Source organism: Mastacembelus armatus, chromosome 21 (genome assembly GCF_900324485.2).
Source record: "Mastacembelus armatus chromosome 21, fMasArm1.2, whole genome shotgun sequence".
Lineage (NCBI taxonomy): Eukaryota > Metazoa > Chordata > Actinopteri > Synbranchiformes > Mastacembelidae > Mastacembelus > Mastacembelus armatus.
Window position 1 is genome coordinate 3,001,655 of NC_046653.1, and position 23,472 is coordinate 3,025,126.

Consider the following 23,472-nt stretch of genomic DNA (forward strand, 5'->3'; position numbering starts at 1 on the left):
TGTTACGCTGCACACTGTCACTTTAAAAATAGCTGCTCTCCATTATGTTGCTGCTCTTTTGTACTGCCCTGGTCGGCGTTACTCTTGTGTTCTCTTTCTTACATATCAGACAATGTGCACTGTCTGATATGACTGAATGTTATTCAATTTTTCCTGCCGTCTTGAATGTCCTCCTGTTTGCACTTTGCGATGTTAATGAATTATACCTTTATGTATAGTATAGTCTCGTGTTCCTTTTGTACAGTAGTAGTTTTGTACAAGAGAAGTCTTGTGCCGTCTCATGTTATATGCAGCAACTGAAGTTCTGGAGAACGTTGTTTTGTTTCATTGTATGCTGGCTATATATGGTTGATAAAAAAATCTCTCTCCCTCTGCACATGCCATGCAGAAGAGCGAGGGTGGCGTCTTGGCAATTGTTTCAGCATTTAATGCTATTTTTTCCGTTTAAACATCTCGGATTTATCAATTTTGTCGTGTAAGTGTGTGTGTGTGTGTGTGTGTGTGTGTGTGTGTGCGTGTGTCTGTGAGAGAGCAGCGTCGGAGAAGCATGGTGACTCCAAAGACAAAAACTGTTGCAGTTTGAGAGTTTGACTCGCCAGCACGGTGTTTGGGTGGTGTCCACGGCAAGTGTTGAGTGTCGATGTGGTGGAGCACGAGAATACTGTCGCTGCCTCCTGCATGAACAGTGCTATTGTGGTCTTTTTGAATGACGTTGATAAGGTGACTAAACTAACTGGGAAGGGTATCGTGATTAATAACGAACTCAGACTGGTTTCCCCCTTCCTTTTATTTCTGAGGAAGTAATTACTAAAGAGCTTTCTCAGTATGGGTGTCTGGTCTCCCCCATTAAGAGAATCCCCCTTGGTTGTAAGTCCTCACTTGTTAAGCACCTGGTGTCTTTTAGGAGAATGGTTTTCATGGTGTTTAAAGACGGTGTAGAAGAGCTAAATGCTGTTTTTCATTGTTGATGGTTTTGATTACAACATCTTTGTATCTTCAGATACCGACATTAAATGTTTTAAATGTGGTAAAACAGGGCATCTTGCTCGAGCATGTCCTGAAAGACAAAGTGACCCCGGTGTTTCTGAGCAACCGGGGCAGGACACAGCTGTGGTCGTTCCCCCTGCGGCTACAGTTCAGCCAGCTGTGGAAGGCCCCGGAGTGGCTGCTGCATCAGAACTGACAGAGAGCGAACCCCAAGCCCAGCCTGCAGCCCAGAAGCCCACTGGAGCTACAATAACCCCAAAAGAGTCCTGCCTGGCTGAACCGGTTATGGTGAAGTCCTGCTCGGCTAAACTGGTTTCGGTAAAGTCCGGAGGGATTGAACGAGACCAGGAAAAGCCCTGCTTGACTGAACCGGACCCGGAGAGGCCATGCTCAGTGGATTCTGGTGCAGTGCTGAAGTTGCCTGCACTGGCAGAGGCAGGCACAGAGGTGCAGAGCTGTCGCTTGGAGGCACCAGTCACCATATCAATGGGAGACGTGGAGATGGAGGATGAGCCCACTTTTAAGGTACCAGTTAAGAGAAAGAAACAAGGTAAGGGACTTGAAAAAAGCAAGCAAAGAAAGAAACAAAAACAGATGATAGTCAGACAGTGAAAATTGTGTGTCAGATTCTGTTTTTACTTTGGCCTCACAAGAGGAACAGCAAAGTGTTTTTTACCCTGTTGAGGACATTAAAGAGTTTCTGAGAACCACCAAGTGGCAAAAAAAATTGGTAATTCAAGAATTCTTCCCAGACAGGAAACAGTTTATTAATGATGTTAAACATTTCAGAAGAGAAGGCGCTTTTATTGATGTGGAAGTTTATCGCTTAAAGAAACTGATCACTAAAGTGAATAATGAAATCTTGAGGACGATTTTTATAATGTGTGCTGTGTTTTATGATAGAGTGGTTCTTACCCTCTGTTTCTTTTATCTATACTTTTTAAATGGATGAGATTCATTGTTGCGAGCTTGAATGGAGCAAGAGACTATAATAAGAGAGCTAGCTATATGAACTTGTGAAGCAAAAGCGGATTGATGTCATGATGCTGCACGAAACCCACAGAGGTAACAGTAATGCTGCTGATTGGGTGAAGGAGTGGGATGGGCTGGCGATTTTAAGTCACAACACATCGCTCAGTGGTGGTGTTGCTCTGCTGTTTGCTCGCAGTTTTATTCCATGTTCTTACTCAGTCGAAGAGATTTTAAACAGGAGGCTTTTAAAAGTGTAAGCATTTTATGAGAATGAAGTTTTAGTATTTATCTGTGTGTACACTCCCACCAGTGCAGTGGAGAGGATGAGTTTTTTAGATACACCGAACAGTGTCATTGCTAATAGCGACAGCACTAATATTTTAATTTTGGGTGGTGATTTTAACTGCACAGCAGATATCTTCGATCGGAACCATGCAGAACCTAACATGGCTTCCCGTAAACGCCTGTGGGAGATGATTGAGGTCCATGAGCTAAGTGATGTATGGAGAAACCTACATAAAAAAAACAGACAGAGTACACGTGGGCCCACTCCACAGACAGCACACTCTCCCTGGCGAGATTGGACCATTTTTATCATTTTAAGCATCAGCTGACTTTTTTTATGAAGTGTTTTATTGTTCCAGTAGGTATCTCAGACCATAATATGGTACAGTGTACCATCAGTAAAAAGAATGTAAAGCCTAAGAGTGCCTACTGGCATTTTAACACAGCACTTTTAGAAGTGCTAATTTTAATAATTTTAGAGATTCTTTTATTTATATATTTAATTGTTTAAAATCTGAGAAGGAAGTTTTTAACTCTCTAAAAGAGTGTTGAGATTTTACCAAAAGAACAGATCAAAGTATTCGGCAGTACACTCTCAATGTCACAAGAGACATTATTAGATCTACGAAAGCTCTGAAGATAGAAATAGTGGAACTTGAAGCCCTCAAAAGTAAAAAAGCCAAAATGAATGGCCTGTTAGACACCACAACACTGGGCCACTGGTCCGTTCACACTTCACAAGTGTGACAGAGATGCTACTTCTAAGTTCTTCTTCAGTTTAGAGCAAAAGAATGGACAGAAACGATTCATACATGCTGTGCGAACAGAATCAGGGGATCTCTTATCTGAGCCCACTGAAATCGCAAGCAGACAGTAAACTTCTACTCGAAGCTGTACAGCAGTGAAAGGTCAGGGGCACAAGTGGTGGAGGAGAGCCTTTTCAAAGACCTGCCGAAACTCCCTGAGCAAGCGGTCAGGGAACTGGATGGAGAATTGACGCTGACAGAGCTCCACAAAGCTCTCCAAGGCATGGAGAATGGGCAGGCACCAGGTATAGCTGGTCTCCCTGTTGAATTTTACAAGGCTTTCTAGGTAGTAAAGGGCAGGACGTGCTGGAGGTCCTACGGGACAGCATGAATGTTGGTCAGCTCCCGCTGAGTTGCAGGAGAGCCGTGCTGACCCTGCTGCCAAAAAAGGGAGACCTGACCCATCTGAAGAACTTCTGTGCACTGACATCAAGCTGCTCTCAAAAGCATTAGCCTCGAGACTGACCAAGGTTATGGAGCAGATCACTCACCGGGACCAGTCGTACTGTGTACCTGATAGGTCTATATTTGATAATGTATATTTAATTCGCGACATTTTGGACGTCTCCAGACTATTGGGCTTGAAGACTGGTCTGATTTTTCTAGATCAGGAAGGCGTTTGACCGAGTTGAGCACAAATATTTGTGGATTCTGATTCATAGTACTGCCAAACCTGATGGTAAACATCCAGGCCCTGCTGGTGGACTTCTTTTGGGACGGTCTACACTGGATTCCTCAGAGCGTCCATCACCTGCCCAAAGATGAAGGGAGGCAGGGGCTGATCCGGTTAGCCAGCAGAACTGCAGCTTTCCACCTCCAGTTTCTCCAGAGACTGGTCCCAAAGACATAATATGGAGAGCAACAGCCCATGGACTTTTACACAGGGTTGGAGGACTGGGGCTAGACCAAACTTTGTTTTTAATGGATACCAAAACGCTGGACGTTTCTGGATTACCGGGTTTTTACCGTGGACTTTTTAAAATCTGGAACTGTTTTAGAAAACAAAACAAGGGCTATGGGACACTACACTGGCTGCTGGAGGAGCCCCAGATTCACGGCAGGTGTCTGGACATCTCCGGTGTAACCGCCCCTGCATTGTCCAGAGTACACATCTCCTGAAGGGCCATGACATTCCGGGAGCTGTAGAACATCGCGGGGACGATCCTGTCGCGAGCAGAGAACCTGGCAGCGCGATTGGGACTAAGGTCCTTACGTATTGTTAATCAGTTCCTACATCACTGGAAGACCACCCTAAATTCAGAGGAGCGTGTTCAGTTGATGGACTACCAGATTACCGAGACCAACTCTGCAGATGAAGGACCTTTTCCTCAGCTGGACATAGTTCCTGACCTTGACGGGTCTGAAGGTCCCCTCCTGGAGTGCCAAGGTAACGCAGAGATGAATTTTGGATCAGTGTTGGGGAAGCTGCTCTACAGAGCTTGTGTCAAGGTTTTAACCAAGAAAAAGCTGAGTGGGAGGGTAGACACTCCATGGAGAAGTGTTCTGGGTTTTAATGCTGATATTAAACCAGAGTGGGGGGCACTTTATAAACCACCATTAACCAAAAAAGCTGCCGACCTCCAATGGAGGATTTTACATGATATTATCTCTGTGAACTCTTTTATTTCTGTTTTAAATCCTGATGTTTCACACAACTGTCCTTTTTGTTCACAGAGAGAAACTGTTTTTCATTAATTTTATCTTTGGTCAAGCTAAAATGGCAATATACCTGAGCAGAAAAAACAAGATGGCACAAAACACCGAATGTGACGCTAAAAGAATTTTCTCCAGACTGGTTAAATCAAGAATTTTAATTGATTTTAATGTTTATAAGTGTATGAATGACTTCTTGATGTTTGAGGCAGTGTGGTGTTGTGAGAAAGCACTGTGTGCTGTTGAAGGAGGAGCGCTCTGCTTTGCACCAGAGCTAAACTAATCCTCATTATTTTTAACTATACAGTGCTATACTGAACCTAAGTTATTGAAATGTTTTTAATATTTATTTACTTATTTGTTTATTTATTGAGTCACCACGATCTATGTATGATGTGACTTGTGTAAATAAAGGACTAAAAAAAGTCTCTCTCTCTCTCTCCCTCTCCCTCTCCCTCTAGAGCAGGGGTATAAAACTCATTTTAGGTCAGGGGCCAGAAGGAGGAAAATCTATTCCCAAGTGGGCCGGACCGGTAAAATCATGGCATGATAACTTAAAAATAACGACAACTTCAGATTTGTTTCCTTTGTTTTACTTTAGTTCTCGGCATTTAGCGTACATCCAACGGTACCCGTGAAGTTGCCCGAAGTACTGCAGTTCGTTGCTAACGAAATCAACCAAGTCCGCCAGTTCGGAGTACGTTTTACGAGGAGAATAACCCCTTTTGTTAAGTATTCTCTTCAGGTGTCTCTCATTTAGGTAAAAACCGTGTTTACTGCCAAGTACTGATTTAATGTCTCTGTATTTGAGCCCTAGCTCAAAATAAAACTCTACGAACGGCTCCCACACTTGTATTCTTTCCATTGTTGTCGTTTCCATGGAGACAGTCTGACCCGGAAGTAGATTTACAATGAAAAAGTTTCTCGGGATCTCGCAAAGTTTCTCGGGATCTCGCAAAGTTTCTCGGGATCTCGCAAAAGTTTCTCGGGATTATGATTTTAATTTTTTTCTCCCATGTCCCTTCCGGGGCTCCGTACTACTCTATATACAAAGGCATACAACTTTAAGTCACAGCCTATCTGGGATTGAACCAAATACTCTTCTAAGTATCGAATACTTCATTCGTCATTTCCACATCTTAATCCTGAGCTAACTCACCACACCATACAAACGAAGGTAAAAACTACTGAAGCACATAATGTTCGAAGTATAAGATTTAATAGGTAGAACGACAAGGCAGCTAGCTCCGGGTCAGCTGACAGGTATAGGCCTACTTACTCAGCCCCGGTATAAACAGTTTGCCTGCTTAACATAATTGCTATTGCGACACCCAGTGGACACATTTAGAACAGCAGTTTCTTTCATTGAAAAATTGCAGCTAATTTAAACTTCAAATCATCTCCCGGGCCGTATTAAACCTGTTTGCGGGCCTGATCTGGCCCGTGGGCCGTACGTTTGACACCCCTGCTCTAGAGGGTGCTAACACAATAACAATGGCATGAGTATTTGAGTATTGACAAGATGAATACACAGCGGTGCACTTAAAAAAAACATTCTACAGACTATTTCTGAATAAGATCAACAAATGCTTCACTTTTTGGTTGATGGGTGTGTATCAAGCAGTCTAAGAACTATTTGGCATACAGAGGCTGGAGCAGTGTGCTAAAATAATGACACACAAGAGGACTACTTACCCGAGCCAGAGGATGAGATCATGTTCCCAGATCTTTGGACTTCATCGAATTTGCTGAAGATTACATTCAACCTATAAAAGTGAAAGAAAAAAAATTTAAACTGCTATTGACTGTTATGAAACAAAATAAAAAAAGGAAAGGGGAGTGAAAACTATGTGAAGCAGAAAGAATGACACAAAGGAAAAGGACCCTGGACCGGCTGACTACACCATCCACCACTTCAGAGGTAAGAAGCTATGTTTGCTGGCATGTGATAAAAAAATGTGTAAAAGAAGCACAGAATGGCTTGTTCAAAATTGATCTATGAAATTCTGACACAGGCATGTACTGTGGCTGACTATAAATCAGATTTAATGGCTGGAAAAGTCCGCTGTGGTATTTCACATTTCAAACACAAGGAATGATAAAAGGTATAAGGTAACTTCTGCAGTCTGAGCTAAGTATGACATAACACCTGAGAGAGAAATGCTATGAAGTTGTATACAGTCTAGGTTTCTGTAGTGTAAATTCAGTTCAGGTCAAAGTTGCTTGATCATGAACATATTGATAAGATGCTGCAATACTTAGAGATTCCACTAGGGGGAGAACTATGTATGGACTGTCTAAACCTAATGTCTCTTTGTGTCTGAAATCAGCAAAAAAACAGCATCTGGCCTGTATACACTGTGTGCCTAGTGAAAACTAGAGTAAAACAGAAAAGGATGAAAGCAGGGGGATAAATATAATTAGACAGACCATACCGTGACTGTGGCAAGCCCTTTTTGCTCAGGTCCATCCTCACCCTTTCACCCACATGTCTATAGATCTCCACCAAGCAGCTCATAGCCCCGTCACGTACCTGATGACCACAGCAACACACAAGATCATAAACACCTTAACATATTTAAGCATTTTTTCTCAGACTTTGTTACAGACAGCGTTAGCTGTCATTTTGTGCCTTTGTAAAACATTTATTAGGTAAAGACATTGGTACAATTGCTAGATAAATGATTTTGACAGGTTACATTGTCCTTAACCTGCGTTACTAATACTCACACTAGGGAGAGGCTGGAATGTAGATGCCTGATTATGCCACCTCTAAATATGAAAAGAAATCTATCTTTCATCAGACATTCTGCAGCTCTCTCTGGCATTCAATTTACAGTGAAACCAATGCAAGCAAGACCTCAGATTAGAGAGGTTGCAACCAGCAAATGTTAGTTGTGAAACCTAGCTGTTAGTCTAATAACTGTTACCTCCAGATCTATAACAAAACTTTAACAAGAAAACTGTCCTTATCAAAAGTCAACTATGCCTACTATGTAAAATCAAGTCTACTGTAATTACACAGAGCACGAAATTTCCCCAAACTGCTTTAATCTTCATGAAATACATTTAAATGCATGAATTGGCAACAGAGATAGAGAGAACTGCACGTACCTGACTTGTGGGGTCCCCCAAGAGGTTACATATATGGGGAACAATTTTACTAAGGGTCAGTCCTTGAGCTCCATAACTGAAAGACAAAAAATAAACTTAATAAACTTATGGTCAGAGTGGTGAATACAAAGTCATGCGGCAAAATTCTAGTAGGTATTGAAATGTAATTTTTTTTTAAAAGTGTTGTTCAAACTGAGATTTCCACTTTTTGAAAAGGAGTCCTAAGTAAACTACAGGAGTTAATTTTTTTAATCACCATAGCCAGTGTGAGTAACTATGTCTTTAACTGGAAAATGGATCTTTCCTATTTTACACACTGGAAACCCCTCCCAAACAAAAAACAGGAAAGATGAAACTCTATCAAATGCAAATTCTGTCTTTCCCACCAAAAGTGACATGAAACAGAGCTATTTGACTCACGTGTTCAGCGTGGCAATGAGGCAAAGGCACACTCCCTCCCTGGTCCTGTTGTTTTTATGTTTGAAGCCTCCTAGCATTCTGTCCCATACATACTGCAACAACAAAGGTCAAAGAAATTACAGCTGAACCAATACTGATGCGCATACTAACACTGACAATTGAGGGTTTCAAAAAATCTGATGATAATTTACAAGCCAACAGTATTTTCTTTTAAGATGAACACATATTTTTCACACAGATCCCTTATATTTGTTTTTAAAGAACTGTGACCAAACCAGACTGTCATGTTTTACAGTGTCTAAATTACTTCAAAAGCTTGTTTGGTAATTTTGCACTGCACTGTTTTTTGTTACTCATCAGCTGACATATAAACTGATACTAACATATCTGCACTAAGTTAATATTGCAGCAAATATACTTGCATGGATTCTTCTGAATTACTGCAATAACATAGATTAAAGGACAGAAAACAGACAACAGCCAGTTTGTCTACCCAAAGAGCTGCTAACCATTTTCTTCTTCCTAACTTGATGAATTTCATTCAGTGTGTATCAACTTTATCAGACGTTGCGCCAATTACAGGTACTTGAAAAGAATGACTAGGTTAAGGTTAAATATGCTATCTGTTGCTTTTACTGAAGGCAGTTCAGTTAGCACACCCAATGTCATTATTAAGCATTGAAAGTGGGATATAAGCTAATAGAGGGTCGTTTCTGTACTGGATGACAGTGTCAAAGGTTTAAAAATGAGATTAATGGCAACAACTCTAATGTAATAACAGTAACTCTGCACTAAGACTGTGCACTTTCAGGAGAACAGCAACACATAAGAAGAAAATAAATCTACATTAATCATTATTAGAATTAATTCAGACTGTGTGCTGAAATACTGAACTCATGGAAAAAGTGACCTCTCTCATTAAGGCATGTCCGTGTGTGTGAGTGTGTGTGTTGATACCTGTGGAGTAGTGGCTTGTTCCATGATCTTTAGCAGCAGTGTTTGGTCCTGTTCTCGCACTTGGTCTTTGGCATCTCCCAATCGATCAATAAGGCTTGGCAGAACTGACGGAAGAAGAGGACATGAGGAAACATTTAAGTATGCTGCTACAATGGCATGGAAAATATAAATTAAAAAAATCAGACATACTAGTACAGAATTGGTGGGCTGGAATTAATAAAGATGTTAATGAGCTTCACCCTGTTCAAAAGTGTTTATGTTATTGATGTGTTTCTTGCTAAAAATGATTTTTCTTACACTGCTGTTACAAAAGCAAATATCCAAATCTGGAACTGAGAAAGGCAGACTTCACTTCTGGCTTTGGCCTACAACCTGCCACATTTTTAGGATCAGAATAGGAGACAAACTAAAATATACAATTAAGTACATAAGAGGGGAATAGTGGAAAGTTGCCATACACACAACAGAATGTAATTAGTAATTCAAATTTAGAGGAAGAAGAAAGCCAGATATCTGGGTGGGGTTCCCTAAGAACTGTTTAGCTCAACTGGTGCAGTTTGAAATGAGATTTCACAAAATAATTAGTAATGGTTAACTAAGAAGAAAATATAATGTAATGTGACTTACCATAACAAAAAGTGACCTTAAAAGTTCAAATTTCATTTCTATTTTTCTTTTTACTTGTTAAGATACAAAAAGCAAAGGTGGAGGGAACTATGATGAAGGTGAAAATTAGGTGTGAATGGATTCGTAAATCCACAGATACTATAATATTTGCATCTTACCTGTTCCCACCTGGGCCCTAAATTTCTCCTGTAACCTTGACACTACGGCAGATAAGAGGTCCAGCCCAAGCAGTGCAACCTGGTGGAGACAAAACACAAAATAAAATGATATCTATGTTTGAAAGAAACACTAAAACATTTTTACCACTGACACCATGACTGTACATGCTTTGTCCAAACATTGATGTAGATGCTCTGGCCCCTCCCTCCACAGCTTTCCTTGTCATGGGGCAAGAGAGTTGCTCAGGAAACACCTAGTGAGAGCAGCTGTGCTAACACCCTAACAACATACATGCATCACCTGGGCTTTTATCCAGTATATGGTGCAATTTTTGGAAACCTCAATATGTATTAAAAGTAAGCTATTGGTAAATAGATCTTGTGGGATAGCCATCATACCACACAGTGGCTGAGACATGTTATTACTTTGACGTAATGCTTTACAACTTGTTGTTCCATGCTAAATTTATTACTTCAAGTCACACAAAACTCTGATTTCCAACATGTGAAGACAGCCAGGCATAACTATCGTTATAAATGTATGCTTCTCTGTGCTGGAACTTTTTGCTCAGGAGTCTGTTGTCATCTTCTCATTTTCATTTTCTAACAATACCTAGTTTCCCCCTTTCTTCTGCTGGAGGAACAGGTAGTGAACACCCCCCCCCCCTGCTTTCTGCAGCTCCAATCAACAGATTAATCCTTTTGTTCTCCAACTGGAGGGAATTACGGTAATTACACTTATGGTAGCACCCAGACAAAGGCTGGATGGATGAGAGCTGAAAGGGATCAGTGGAATTTTAACAGTGTAGTCATGTAAAGGTTTACCTCAACACAAGCTCCTGATCCCAAATCTAGGTTCAGCTTGTCTTGGGTGCAGTTGAGGGAGGACATCTGTCGAACCTTTGTTAGTCTAGCACCTAGAAGCAAACACTCTTGTTCCCTCTCTGAACTCAGGGAAGCTGTGTCACATGGAGGCCATGGCAACAACTGCACCCTATGTTTGAGTGTGAGTCTAACAAAAGAGATAGCACAGTCGAGCCCAGTACATATGAGCCCAGACAGGATCCTCCCCTTTGCAGACGCATTCTACCCACACACATATTCAAAAACCTGTGAGCTTTAGGCACCGGGGTTTGTCTGTAATGTCATTGGTATCTCCCTCTAGAACCCCAAAACATTTTGGAAAATCAGCAAGAAATCTGCATATGTGAAAATGAGGTACAGCTTAACCTGATGCCAGGAAGCAGAGCAGAAACTAATGGACACTGCAGGAGTAACAGGAAGTTTGTCCAACATCAACAGCAAGTGGTAAGAATCACAAATGATGTAGTTTTACCAAACAATGGAATAAGAACAACGTCTGCCTTATAGACTTTTTTTGATGCTTGACAATAACAGGTTTTGCTGATGCTTGTTGCCACGTTACATTTTCACCTCTAGTGAAGACTGACCTCCCGCTGTTTCCTGTCAAATGGGGGCTAGTATGGAACAAAGGAGACGCTACCACATACCCACAAACAAAACAGACATGCAGTGACGCTTTTATTTGGCAGTTTACGCTGGCTATTTTACAATATTCCACCAAAAAAGAGAAATACATCAAGTAAACACATTTCACACAGTATATCATTTGTTGTATCAATGCAAATGAACTTTCAATTCTGTGAAAGAAGTGGTTCCCAAACTTTTTTGCACCTTGATCTGTCATGATCTCCCTGAATTTTAGCTGTTGCCTATGCAGTCTGGATGTCAGCATTAGTCTATGTGAGGTTTTTCCATGTGAATGCCGTTGTTTAAACTACTAAAATTTACTTTTCTCTGGTGCTGCATTAGCTTGGTGTTTGATGAATCAACGTAACTGTATGTCAGTCATGGCTTCTATTCTATTTAAAAGTACCTAGTCCAAGGTAGGACCTAATAAAGTCCCCTAAAAGAGCACTTTAAGAACTATTATAGTTAATGTGCTTAGTAAACAAAAAAACAGGAACTTCCTCCGAAGGTTATAAGAACTATGAAAAAGTTTCTCAGGGCTAGAAGTGCCATATCTTATGCTATATTGTAGCAGCCAGCACACCCCCTAGTAATAGCTCCACAACACCCATAAGGGTCACGCCCCCCACTTTGCCACTTTGGGAACCACTATTTTAAATTGTGCATTTTGTATTAGTTTTTTAGTTGTTCATTAGTTTTGTTATGGATTTCATGATGCAATTCTGCACAAGACAGCAAAGTGTTGTGTTTTCAGTCATTTGAAACTGCTACTTAAAACCCATCACCTCCCCCATGGGTTACAATATTGTTTGCTGGATTTTTAGCTCATAGTCTTTGTCCTAGGTGTTCTCTGTGTGCTCTTAGTAAGCAACGTGCTTCCAGTGAGCAAGTGAACACGCATCCAGTATAGACAAAATATCCATCCATCCATCCATCCATCCATCCATCATCTATACCCACTTATTCTTAACCAGGGTCAAGACAAACAACCACACACTCACACTCATTCCTATGGGCAATTTAGAGTCACTAATCAACCTAACATACATGTTTTGTTTTTTTTTGGACTGTGGGAGAAAACTGGAGTACCTGGAGAAAACCCACGCAAGCACAGGGACAACATGCAAACGCTGTAAAATATTTGTATAGTATTTGATTTCTTCATCAAATAAAGCTGTATGTTAATACAGCATATTTATACCCAGTAACGGATGTGCTGCATCTGAAACTAACAAAAAAATGACGGCCAATGTGAATGATAATTCACTACCAAAATCCATGGCGAGAAAATATGACGACTCGTATCTTAGTCTTGGATTCATGGCAAATGTGGTAGGGGATGAAGAAAGATCACTCTGTGTGTTGTGTCTCAAAACTCTGGCAGTGGACAGTGTGACAGCTAATACACTGAAGAGACACTTAGAGGCCTTACACCCATCAACTCGGTAAGCCACTCGAGTTTTTCAAGTGGCACTGCAGCCACTAATACCCAGATACAGTGACTTGAGCCTTCATTATTATATTTTCATATTTGTACCTGTTCTTGCAGTTTGTAGAGTTCGTTCTAAAAATATGTGCAATGTATAAACGGGCTCATTGGAGCCACTGATACTGTTAAAATATTCATCTTTATTTGCTAAAAATCTCTTTTTTTATTTTTGAAAATATTTAACTTTATTGTTGTTATAAGATAATCGCACTTTTCACATTTTTAGTTTTAGAAGTATTGCCTCAGAGAGCAATCATGAGTTTTTTTTATTGTTTTTAATTTGCACAACAAATTATTCATAGAAAACTGAAAAGAACGGTTATAATATTGATGTTTCTTTCAATAAAAGTTAGATTTGACCTTTGAACTGTGCTAGGGCAAACACTGGGATGGTAAACACAGCAGAAAAAGCCTATCAGTACTTAATTTAAAAACTGAACATAATCTTGCAGAGGGGACAATTCTTCCTGTAAGGTATTTATGGTTTCAGGGACCAACCTCTGATTAAGCCAACTCACTAACCTCCCTTTCAGTTCACAGAAACACATCAGTTCTTCCTAAGAACCGCTGGAACTAACCACAGCCAACATCTATCACTTGAAGTGGAGAAGTCTGAAAATTAAATCAAGAACTTCTCACTCATCTCTTTAGCTCACTGCCAAGTCATCTAAGTAACAATGGAAACACTCACATACACACACACACATAAAGAAATGCAGGCACACATAGAGAAATATCTTTGCAGTGATCGGTCTAGAGAACAGCTGGGCATGCTGTCCTTTTCCACAGAGCGTGGAGCTACACGCTACGCACAGAGACACACTACTGATTTAAGTCCAACTTAAGCTAGCAAAGACAATCAAAACCGTTTAGTAGGGATGTCTACTTACTCTGATCTAGCGCCGATCCTTTATGTCAAGCTGTCACATGTCGCAGGTGTCATAAAAGAAGAGCGTGTGTTGTGGTTTTCATTGTGTGGGTTTTAGGTTTCCCGTTTGAACTTTTATTTTGGTTTTTCATTTCCTGTTCTGACCTGATGTAGTCTTCACGTATCTTTACATTCAGGATTAGGATTAGTATCACCTGTGTTAAATTAGTCTTTTGTTCTTAGTGTATAAGAACTTCTTTTCCTTTGTTCGTTGTCGGAGCATTAACTAGTGCTTATGTTAGTTCATGTCTGTGAGGGACAGAGTTTGTTTGTACGCCAAGTGGCAGAGTTTGACTTTGTGTGTTCCCTGCCACTAGACTCAGTAATTGTGCACGCCTAGCGGACGGCTTTTGTTTGTGCGCCCGAACCTGGTGGATCCAAGCGAAACTAAATATCTGTTTATCCTGCATTTGGGGCCTCGCCTCCATCCCACCACTGCACCACCACATCATAACATGTGGTTGAAATAAGCTGATGTCTGCAGTGTGGCGGAATTTCAAACTGGAAGATGACAGCAGTCATTTTATTGACTATGTTTTTATTTATTTTGGTTTTATGTTCAAGTTAAGCTGCTACACCACTTTTAAGTGGAACTAAGATTCAGGTGTTCATGTTTAGCACAAGGCTCTAATTTTAACAGAAAGCTAAACTGTTATGTTGTTAAAGTAAACAGGAAAAAGAAAATATATGCATGTACATATTTAAAAATAAAGCTGAAAGAATTCAGGCAGTATTTATTCTTAATGCACTTTAGAGCTATTTAGTTTTTAAGCATATACATTGATTTTGTTGTAATCAGTAAATTACACTTGAAATATGCACCTAGCGTTAGGAAAATAGGGGTATCAGATCCGGACTCAGTATTGGCAGATACTCAATATAAAACAACTCGGATCAGATTGGGGGCACAAAAAACCTGATCGGGACAACCCTAATTTTTAGATATCTCAGACATTCAAAAGCACAGAGAACAACTCAAACTGTGCCACACAGCAGACAGCACTCTCTTTTAAAATGAATCAATGACACACCAACTCATAAAGCTACAGTTAATTCCTGCATGCTTAGTAATTACAGTGGTGTGAAAAAGTGTTCTCTATCTCTATATGAACTGGATCCCTCAGGGAAGATAGAAGTAAAAGTAAGAAGAATGTTATCCTCAAATAATCCACTCTTTTTGTCAGAATATAAAAATATGCAGTCAGTTGCTTGTTCATAAATCCAAGAAAAATATTTCACATAGACTCATGTACATACACACGCATACCTCCAATATTATGGCCAGAATTTGACACACGCTTATGCACAAGGCAAAAACATGTATAATCAGCCAATACATACCAAAACTCAATCTCATCATGTGACCAAACCTTACTCAAATAAACTGAGGGAAGTGTACCAAATTGAGTTTCACTGCAAGGTGTCCAATAACTCACTATTGTTGACTTTAGTCTTTAACCCTTGAACATTCCACAAGATTATAGTGAGTTCATTTGGGCCGAGGCCATCGTCCTACCTTACACTAGTGTCAGATGTTCCTTCATTGTCCCATCCAATTCCAACACCCGAATTCAGCCATTTATTCCTTCATCTTCAGTGTTACTTCGTTCACGCCATTCCCATGTTTTCTGTCGTACTTTCTATAGAATCTCTACCTTGTCCTTCCACTGGAAGAAATGGACCACCACCGGCTTTGCTCTCCCAGGTGATCTCTTTCCAACACGGTGAGCTTGTTCAATCCAGAGTTCCACATCGCTTTTGGCTCTGCCCAGATCAAGATGTTCAGCAACATAGTCCCGTACTTTTTTCTCACCTTCTTCCCATGTTTCTCGGTCTGACTCTGGGATGCCATAAAAGACTAGATTATCCTGTCTATTCTGATTTTCCAAGCGCTCATGCTTTTCCTGAAGTTTAGCATTTTCATGATCAAGTCTCTCGACTGTCTCCACACACTTTCAACAAGTTCTCTTAAGTCCATAACTTATTTCTGAAGGAGTTCAATTTGCGTAAGTGTGTGGGATTCTCTTGGTTCTGTGCCACCTGATGCTCCAAACAGCGTTGTTTGCCGTATTGTCCAGCCAAACCATCGTGTCTGAAACGCCACGCTTGCCTCTCACGGGGTCGGGGTTCTTTTCCACATTGCCCGCTAAGATTAAGAGAAGGCAAACAGCTACTGCTAGCCGCAGTCCACCAGCAAGCACACCACTATGAAGGATAATTGTGGCTGATTTAAACTTTTCTTTAACCCTTGTGCACTGCTCGAATCTACACACTATAACATGCTGATATAGTCCATATAAAACTCCATATAAAAGCCAGAAACTAAGTTTCCTATGCAAAGGTTTGTGTAAAGGGTTAATGGGGCCATTTGGTTGTCAACAGTAAAAATCACAAATTTTACTATTTTCCCAACTGGGGAAACCACCAACCATCATGAATGCATGATTATATAGTGTCATAGCTGTGCAGTCAAAAATGTCATTGTAATGGCAGTCAATGGAGCAAAAACATCCACGAACAGCAAATTAGTCAGAAAAAATTAAAATCTGATGCTGCACAAAAACTAACAATGCATCAAAATCAGTGTTGTTACTAATCTTTGACATATTCAAGACTGTGATAAAAGGTAAAAAATATCCAGTGCACAATCACTTTTTAGACTGAAAATAAGTCATTTTGTGTGTTTTTGCCCCCCCCTCCATGACATCACTTATGAAACTGGCATTCAAAGAGTTAAAATCCTGAAATTTTTTTAACATTTAGTAATTTGAACAAACTGAAGTTGATTAATAGATTTATACAAAAACAGTTGAAAAAAAATATTTATCTGATATATTTTTACAGCAGTTTATTTTAGTGGATGTTTTCATCCCAAACATAACGGAAGGGTAGTGAATTTGCCCACAGTGTATTTTTGGCCTATGGAAAAATTTCTAAATCATATTTCCAAAATTTAGGTCAAATTAAGGTTTGTCACCAAAAATCATTCCATTAGCTGAAATACAGTGAAAGGTATGGCCAAATTAAGAGTGAAAAATGACCCTTCGTGGATGAAGACATCCCGAACAGTACATGAGGGTTAAATGCTGGATGGGAATATTGGCCTATTCTCTGCCTCCATTGTTCAATGGTTAATAATCCTCATGATACCAAGATGGTCTCACAGCCTTTACCTTTAACATGTTTGTCTATAACTTTCTTTCTAATCTCCTGAGACAACTCTCTCCTTAGCTTCCTGTGGTCCATGTTCAGTGTGGTACACACCCTGATACCAAACAGCACAGTGACTACTTTTCAACCTTTAAATAGTCAGACTGACTGATTACAAGTTTGAAGACACCTGTGATGCTAATTACAGGACATTCTTTTCAATCTTTTCTAGGGTACCATCATTTCTGTCCAGGCCGGTTTCATTAGTTTGTTTTTTTAAATGTTTCTGTTGAACCACAACTGAAAAGCAATGTCTGATTTTCACCAGTTTCAGTGAATTGTTATTAATATATTATTACTTTAGTCAGGTTCAAGTTATTTCAGTGACCATTGTGGGTTTTTCTTTCTTTAATAGAAGGGTACCAACAATTTTGTCTATGCCTATGAAGGACAGAGTAGCTAGAAAACTAAAAAAATTCATAGTCTGCTCTTCTATGTCTGACTCTTTTGGTCCATATACCACTGTCAAGACATAAGACCAGTGACTGGTACTGTTTTATACAAATACAGTCTGAAATGAAAGGCTATGATTGCCCATATGCAAATTATTACTCTGCGCAGGTAGACAGAACAGCATGTTGACTGGTTAAAACACAGACAAGGGACATGGGTCATGAAAACAAAAATATATGGTAGATATGGTAGACATCAAATTTGTTGATATTGATTTTATCTAAAACGAAAACATGGGACAATCGATGTGCGCAACAGATTTACATAATATGACAATAATATATATATATATATATATATATATATATATATATAAAATCTGTTCAATCAACAATCTGCATAAACATTAGTTCACATTTATTTGAAGGCATAAAACTAATCATGATATTTAATCTGCACCTCCTGTCACAGTTGTCCATGTGTCATCTCCTGTCATTGAACAGCTGTGTAATTATTTTGTGTTGACTGACCTTTTCTGCATTAGACATTTTGGCATGTCATAGCAGGAAAAGCACAGGTGTACTTAATAACAATAACAACTGCATTTCCTTAAGTTAGTTTTAGGGCAAAATGTAGCAGGACACTTCATTAAGCATGATTCAGCCACGGTTAATGAAGTTTGATTCACTGAGGCTTTTCTATGAAAATGTCTGCTGTGAACAAGCTACAATACACACATACACGTACAATACAAAACACAACTGTTGCAAGTAAAGGTTGCCTGCTTTGGCAGAAGACAACATAAGGTAGATGTCTGTTGACTGAATCATCTCCTAGGGAGAATGACATTTGGGAGAAGACTGTGTCCAAGAGTGATGTCAACTGTAAGCTCAATTCATATTATTAACATTGTGCATTTAAATGCCTCCAAACTAGTATTTGTGTTTATGATGGCAATAATTATAATAATAATAATGATACAAAAACAAATACAGTGCAGTAAAAATTCTCCAGCAAAAGTGTAACAATACTGTTCCACAAACGCACACTGGGAGAAACCCAATTTAACCACAGCCTTATACAAGGGCGGCACCCATCTAAGCTATGTGTAACATGCCCTGGATCCATTAACAGTAATGGGATGGGTAATTCTGAAGTTATGCCAGCATTTGGAGACAGCAGCAATGGTGTCATCATATTTCTGCAGCATGATTAGCCAGCAGTAACCACATAGTGACTCAGCTTCATTCAGCAGAACTTAAGACCCCGGGCACAGTGGGCAGTAGACGATGGAATATGCAGTAAACACTCGGAACATTACAGAAAAGACCTGACAGCACTTACGCGGAACAAGCATAAAGACACAGATGAATATAGCGCACACACAAACAGTTGGTGATACACACAAATATACAAAGATCACTCTGTTCCAGTTCACTTCCTTCAGAGATAGTACTTCATGCTTGACTTGCTTCAGTGAAAACTCTGCATCCTCCTCCAGACATACGGCTACTGATACTAATACATGTTTGTCTCAGGACCCTTTCATTCATATTTCATTTAACACTTTTAATGCTTTATCAGCATGGAGACAAAGGGAAAAAGCCAATAAAACTATCATCAGCGTTTCTTGTCACAGATCCTAAACACTCCTGTTATCTTCGGGTCAACTTGACCCATTTTCAAAAGTTAAGATGTGATAACTTTGGTTTTCTTCCATTCCAAATTTGACCCGGGAGGACAAACGGTGTGTCGTATTGTCTTCAAATTTACTACACACCTTTTGTCCTCCCAGGTCAAATTTACCCATTCTGTTTTGACTGCTTATAAAGCATGTATAAAATGATCACCATTTTTTAGTTTCACCTTTTTAGTGAACTTGTTTCCGACATATTAACATTACACTTATAGTAGGGAACCATCCATGTCATTTTTAGTTAATTGTATGGGAAAAAAACCAAGTTACCACATATTAACTTTTGAAAATGGCTCAAACTGACCCAAAGACAACAGCAGGGTTAAGGTCTGTGGATCTATGTTTTTGCTCACTCTCTTGCATTAATATGGTAACCATCTTTTCACACAGAATGTGCACACCCCACTTTATTAGTACCACACAGAATGCATCTGAAAAACTGGAGATTTTAGTTAAATTAGCTGTACTTTGTATCAAGGTCACCAGATTCCAGTCAGATTCAAAAATAATATAATAAAAAAAAATATAGAAAAGTTAAATTTGAAAAATCTTGTTTTTCTAAGGTGGTAGAAATGAAAGACAGGTTGAAATGCACTGGACATTACAGCTTGGACAAATGCTCTTTAATCTAACAAGAGCCACTGCCTGGTGAAAGACAGAAGTTTTTTTGCTCAGACCTTGGTGTGATTGAAAAATGATTTTACATGTGTTTATTTCAAACAGTCCTGGTTCAGTCGACCACATCTGTGTCCTAAAGGTAGAGATATGGTGTACCACGGGACAGGCAGTGACGTGAGTTGAGGTGCTCATGAGTCCTGTTCGCCCTGGGCACGTGTTTAAAAACAGCAGCAACAATCCAAGCAACAAGTGACCACACTCTCAGAGAACACACACAAAGATAAGATTGAGATATTTTAGGCAAAACAACCACATTCTAACCCAACCTGAAGGGTAAGCACTTACAACGTTCTTGTTCAAAATGTCATATGCTATTGTACCTTTTGGTTTGATGATGCACGCACACACACACACGCATACTTCGTATATCACACATCCTCTTTGTGAGGACACTCATTGACATAATGCATTCCCCAGCCCCTTACCCTAGCTTTCACCATCACAACTAACTGTGTCATCCCAACTCCTACCCTAACTAACCTAATCTTGATTCCAACCTTAAGCCTAAAATCAACCCTCAAACAGGAGTCTAAAAAAATGACGGCCAGCCAAACTGTCCTGCCAAATCTCCTCACTTCAGTAGAATCATGCACAAAATGGTCCTTATAAACAAGTACACAAACACACACACACACTAACTGATGCTCAATGTGGAGAGCACACTGCAGCAGAATCCCGTTTTGTAGTTACTCTTTATACCTTTTTTTTTGTTTTACTGAACTGCAATATTTCAGCCTCTAACTGGAACTCAGGGTGTTATATATACACTACCATGGCACCTGTCAGACAGGATAGAGGAGGCATCACTCCGCAGGCAGACAACCATCTTAATAAAAGTGGCAGCAAACTAGTGTGGCTAGCAAAGCTAACATGACATGAAGGCGAAGACAGCTCAGGATGTCATGGTGAGACTGCAAACATACAACCACAAATGAGTGCAAGGTGATAAGTTGCTAGGGACTGAAAAATATCATAGCAAGCAAGAAGAGGCTTAGAAGTTATCAGCCATTTATTGGGACAAAGACAATGTTAACCTTTTTACAACTGTATTCAATGACGTATTAAAATTTCCCTGCAACATCAGTTGTATTGTTTGATGTGCATCTTACATAACCAACATACAGCGCATTCATATAATATTCAGACCCCCTTCACTTTTCTACTTATGTAAACTGATATTTCGATTTCCTTTTTAATGAATTTACAAACATTCCTAAGATTCTGTTTTCACTTTGTGATTATGTGGCACTGGGTGTAGATTCATGAGAAAAGAAATGAATTTAAACAATTGTAGTATCAGGCTGCAACACAACAAAATTGTGTTACATTTTCAAATCAAATTACCTTTATTTAAAATCTCATAAATAAGTTTACACTGCTTATAGGACTTTTACTGTGAATATTGCAGCACTACACATCTACAGAAAACTTCCATCTAACAACAGAGGTAGCCTGTACATTTCTGTATTGAAAAACATGCTCATTTTGGACCATGACAGAGCACATCAGCTGTACATCACACTGGGCTCTGCTGAGTCCACTGAACAAATAGCCAAGTTGAGAACATGATACAGGTATTAGACCTCCTTTGGAATGACATAAAAATGCCATGGAGGAGAGGGGATCAAAGGAAAAGGGGCGGGAGGATAATACTCCTTAGAAATTCAAGAGTATGATCCCAGGATTGAGTCCAGTGACACAGAGTTGACTTATCACAGATTCCCTTGAGGATCACATGTATGTATATAGTTCCCAAGAGCAGCTAGAGCACATGAACAGCAGGTTAGTGTCACTCAAGTGCACTTCACTGATTGATGTACAAATAGGTGGCAAAAGAGATTTTAATATAAATTCTCTACTCATCCACAATGTCCCAACAGTCACACAAGTGTACTGGCGCGTCAATGTTAGGGCCATGTTCCAAATGACTATAGTACTGCATTAACAATGTCTGGCTCAACATTTACTAAAACACAACACAGTATCAACTAGCAATTCTCTGCTTTGGCTAATCAGGTAAGTGCAAGCATACATTTCAGGGAGGTTACTTTGCAACTTGTGGAATTCTATTGTTTGTCTTTTGATGAAAATGCTGAGTTTAAAGTTAAAAACACTGTGCAGTATTTTCATACCTGACAAGCCTGCAGACTCATGACTGTATCACTCAAACTGGCTTTCCTTGACATAATTTCAATGACAGGCCTACAGCAACATCCACAACGAGCAGACCAATTATTTCAGTATATTCCTGCTAAGGTATACAATGGTAGGAGACTGGGCACTTTTGATTACTAAACATCACTCAGTGCACAGAGTTCTCTCTCTAATTGCTGAACAGAATGTACAGTGGGTACAGAAAGTATTCAGACCCCTTTAAATTTTTCACTCTTTGTGTCATTGCAGCCATTTGCCAAAATCAAAAAAGTTCATTTTATTTCTCATTAATGTACACTCAGCACCCCATCTTGACAGAAAAAACCAGAAATATAGAAATTTTTGCAAATGTATTAAAAAATAAAAACTGAAATATCACATGGTCATAAGTGTTCAGACCCTGTGCTCAGTATTGAGTAGAAGCACCCTTTTGAGCTAGTACAGCCATGAGTCTTCTTGGGAATGATGCAACAAGTTTTTCACACCTGGATTTAGGGATCCTCTGCCATTCTTCCTTGCAGATCTTCTCCAGTTCTGTCAGGTTGGATGGTGAACGTTGGTGGAGGGCCATTTTCAGGTCTCTCCAGAGATGCTCAGTTGGGTTTAGGTCAGGGCTCTGGCTGGGCCAGTCAAGAACGGTCACAGAGTTGTTCCGAAGCCACTCCTTTGTTATTTTAGCTGTGTGCTTAGGGTCATTGTCCTGTTGAAAGGTGAACCTTCAGCCCAGTCTGAGGTCCTGACCACTCTGGAAGAGCTTTTCTTCCAGGATATCTCTGTACTTGGCCGCATTCATCTTTACTTCAATTGCAACCAGTCGTCCTGTCCCTGCAGCTGAAAAACACCCCCACAACATGATGCTCCCACCACCATGTTTCACTGTAGGGATTGTATTGGGCAGGTGATGAGCAGTGCCTGGTTTTCTCCACACATACCGCTTAGAATTAACGCCAAAAAGTTCAATCTTGGGCTCATCAGACCAGAGAATCTTATTTCTCATAGTCTGAGAGTCCTTCATGTGTTTTTTGGCAAACTCTATGCGGGCTTTCATGTGTCTTGCACTGAGGAGAGGCTTCCGTCGGGCCTCTCTGCCATAAAGCCCCGACTGGTGGAGGGCTGCAGTGATAGTTGACTTTGTGGAACTTTCTCCCATCTCCCTACTGCATCTCTGGAGCTCAGCCACAGTGATCTTTGGGTTCTTCTTTACCTCTCTCACCAAGGTTCTTCTCCCACGATTGCTCAGTTTGGCTGGACGGCCAGGTCTAGGAAGAGTTCTGGTCGTCCCAAACTTTTTCCATTTGAGGATTATGGAGGCCACTGTGCTCTTAGGAACCTTGAGTGCTGCAGAAATTCTTTTGTAACCTTGGCCAGATCTGTGACTTGCCACAATTCTGTCTCTGAGCTCCTTGGGCAGTTCCTTCAACCTCATGATTCTCATTTGCTCTGACATGCACTGT

At 40.0% G+C, this 23,472-nt stretch overlaps 1 protein-coding gene and 1 non-coding gene across 16 annotated transcripts in view; one reads left to right on the top strand and one right to left on the bottom strand.

Moving 5' to 3' along the window:
• Nucleotides 1–23,472, bottom strand: part of clasp1a (cytoplasmic linker associated protein 1a) — a 96,861-nt gene that overhangs the window by 53,121 nt on the left and 20,268 nt on the right. For all 15 annotated transcript variants that reach the window (XM_026294647.1, XM_026294646.1, XM_026294660.1 and 12 more), the window contains 6 exons: nt 9,980–10,058; nt 9,195–9,298; nt 8,238–8,329; nt 7,818–7,893; nt 7,139–7,236; nt 6,399–6,469 (listed from right to left, as the gene is read on the bottom strand). In XM_026294647.1, the coding sequence (XP_026150432.1) occupies nt 6,399–6,469; nt 7,139–7,236; nt 7,818–7,893; nt 8,238–8,329; nt 9,195–9,298; nt 9,980–10,058 (520 nt within the window). The remainder of the gene's footprint in view (nt 1–6,398; nt 6,470–7,138; nt 7,237–7,817; nt 7,894–8,237; nt 8,330–9,194; nt 9,299–9,979; nt 10,059–23,472) is intronic.
• On the top strand, nt 10,193–10,319 carry LOC113124092 (U4atac minor spliceosomal RNA). The gene has a single exon (XR_003294999.1). It is a non-coding gene; the product is annotated as a U4atac minor spliceosomal RNA (small nuclear RNA).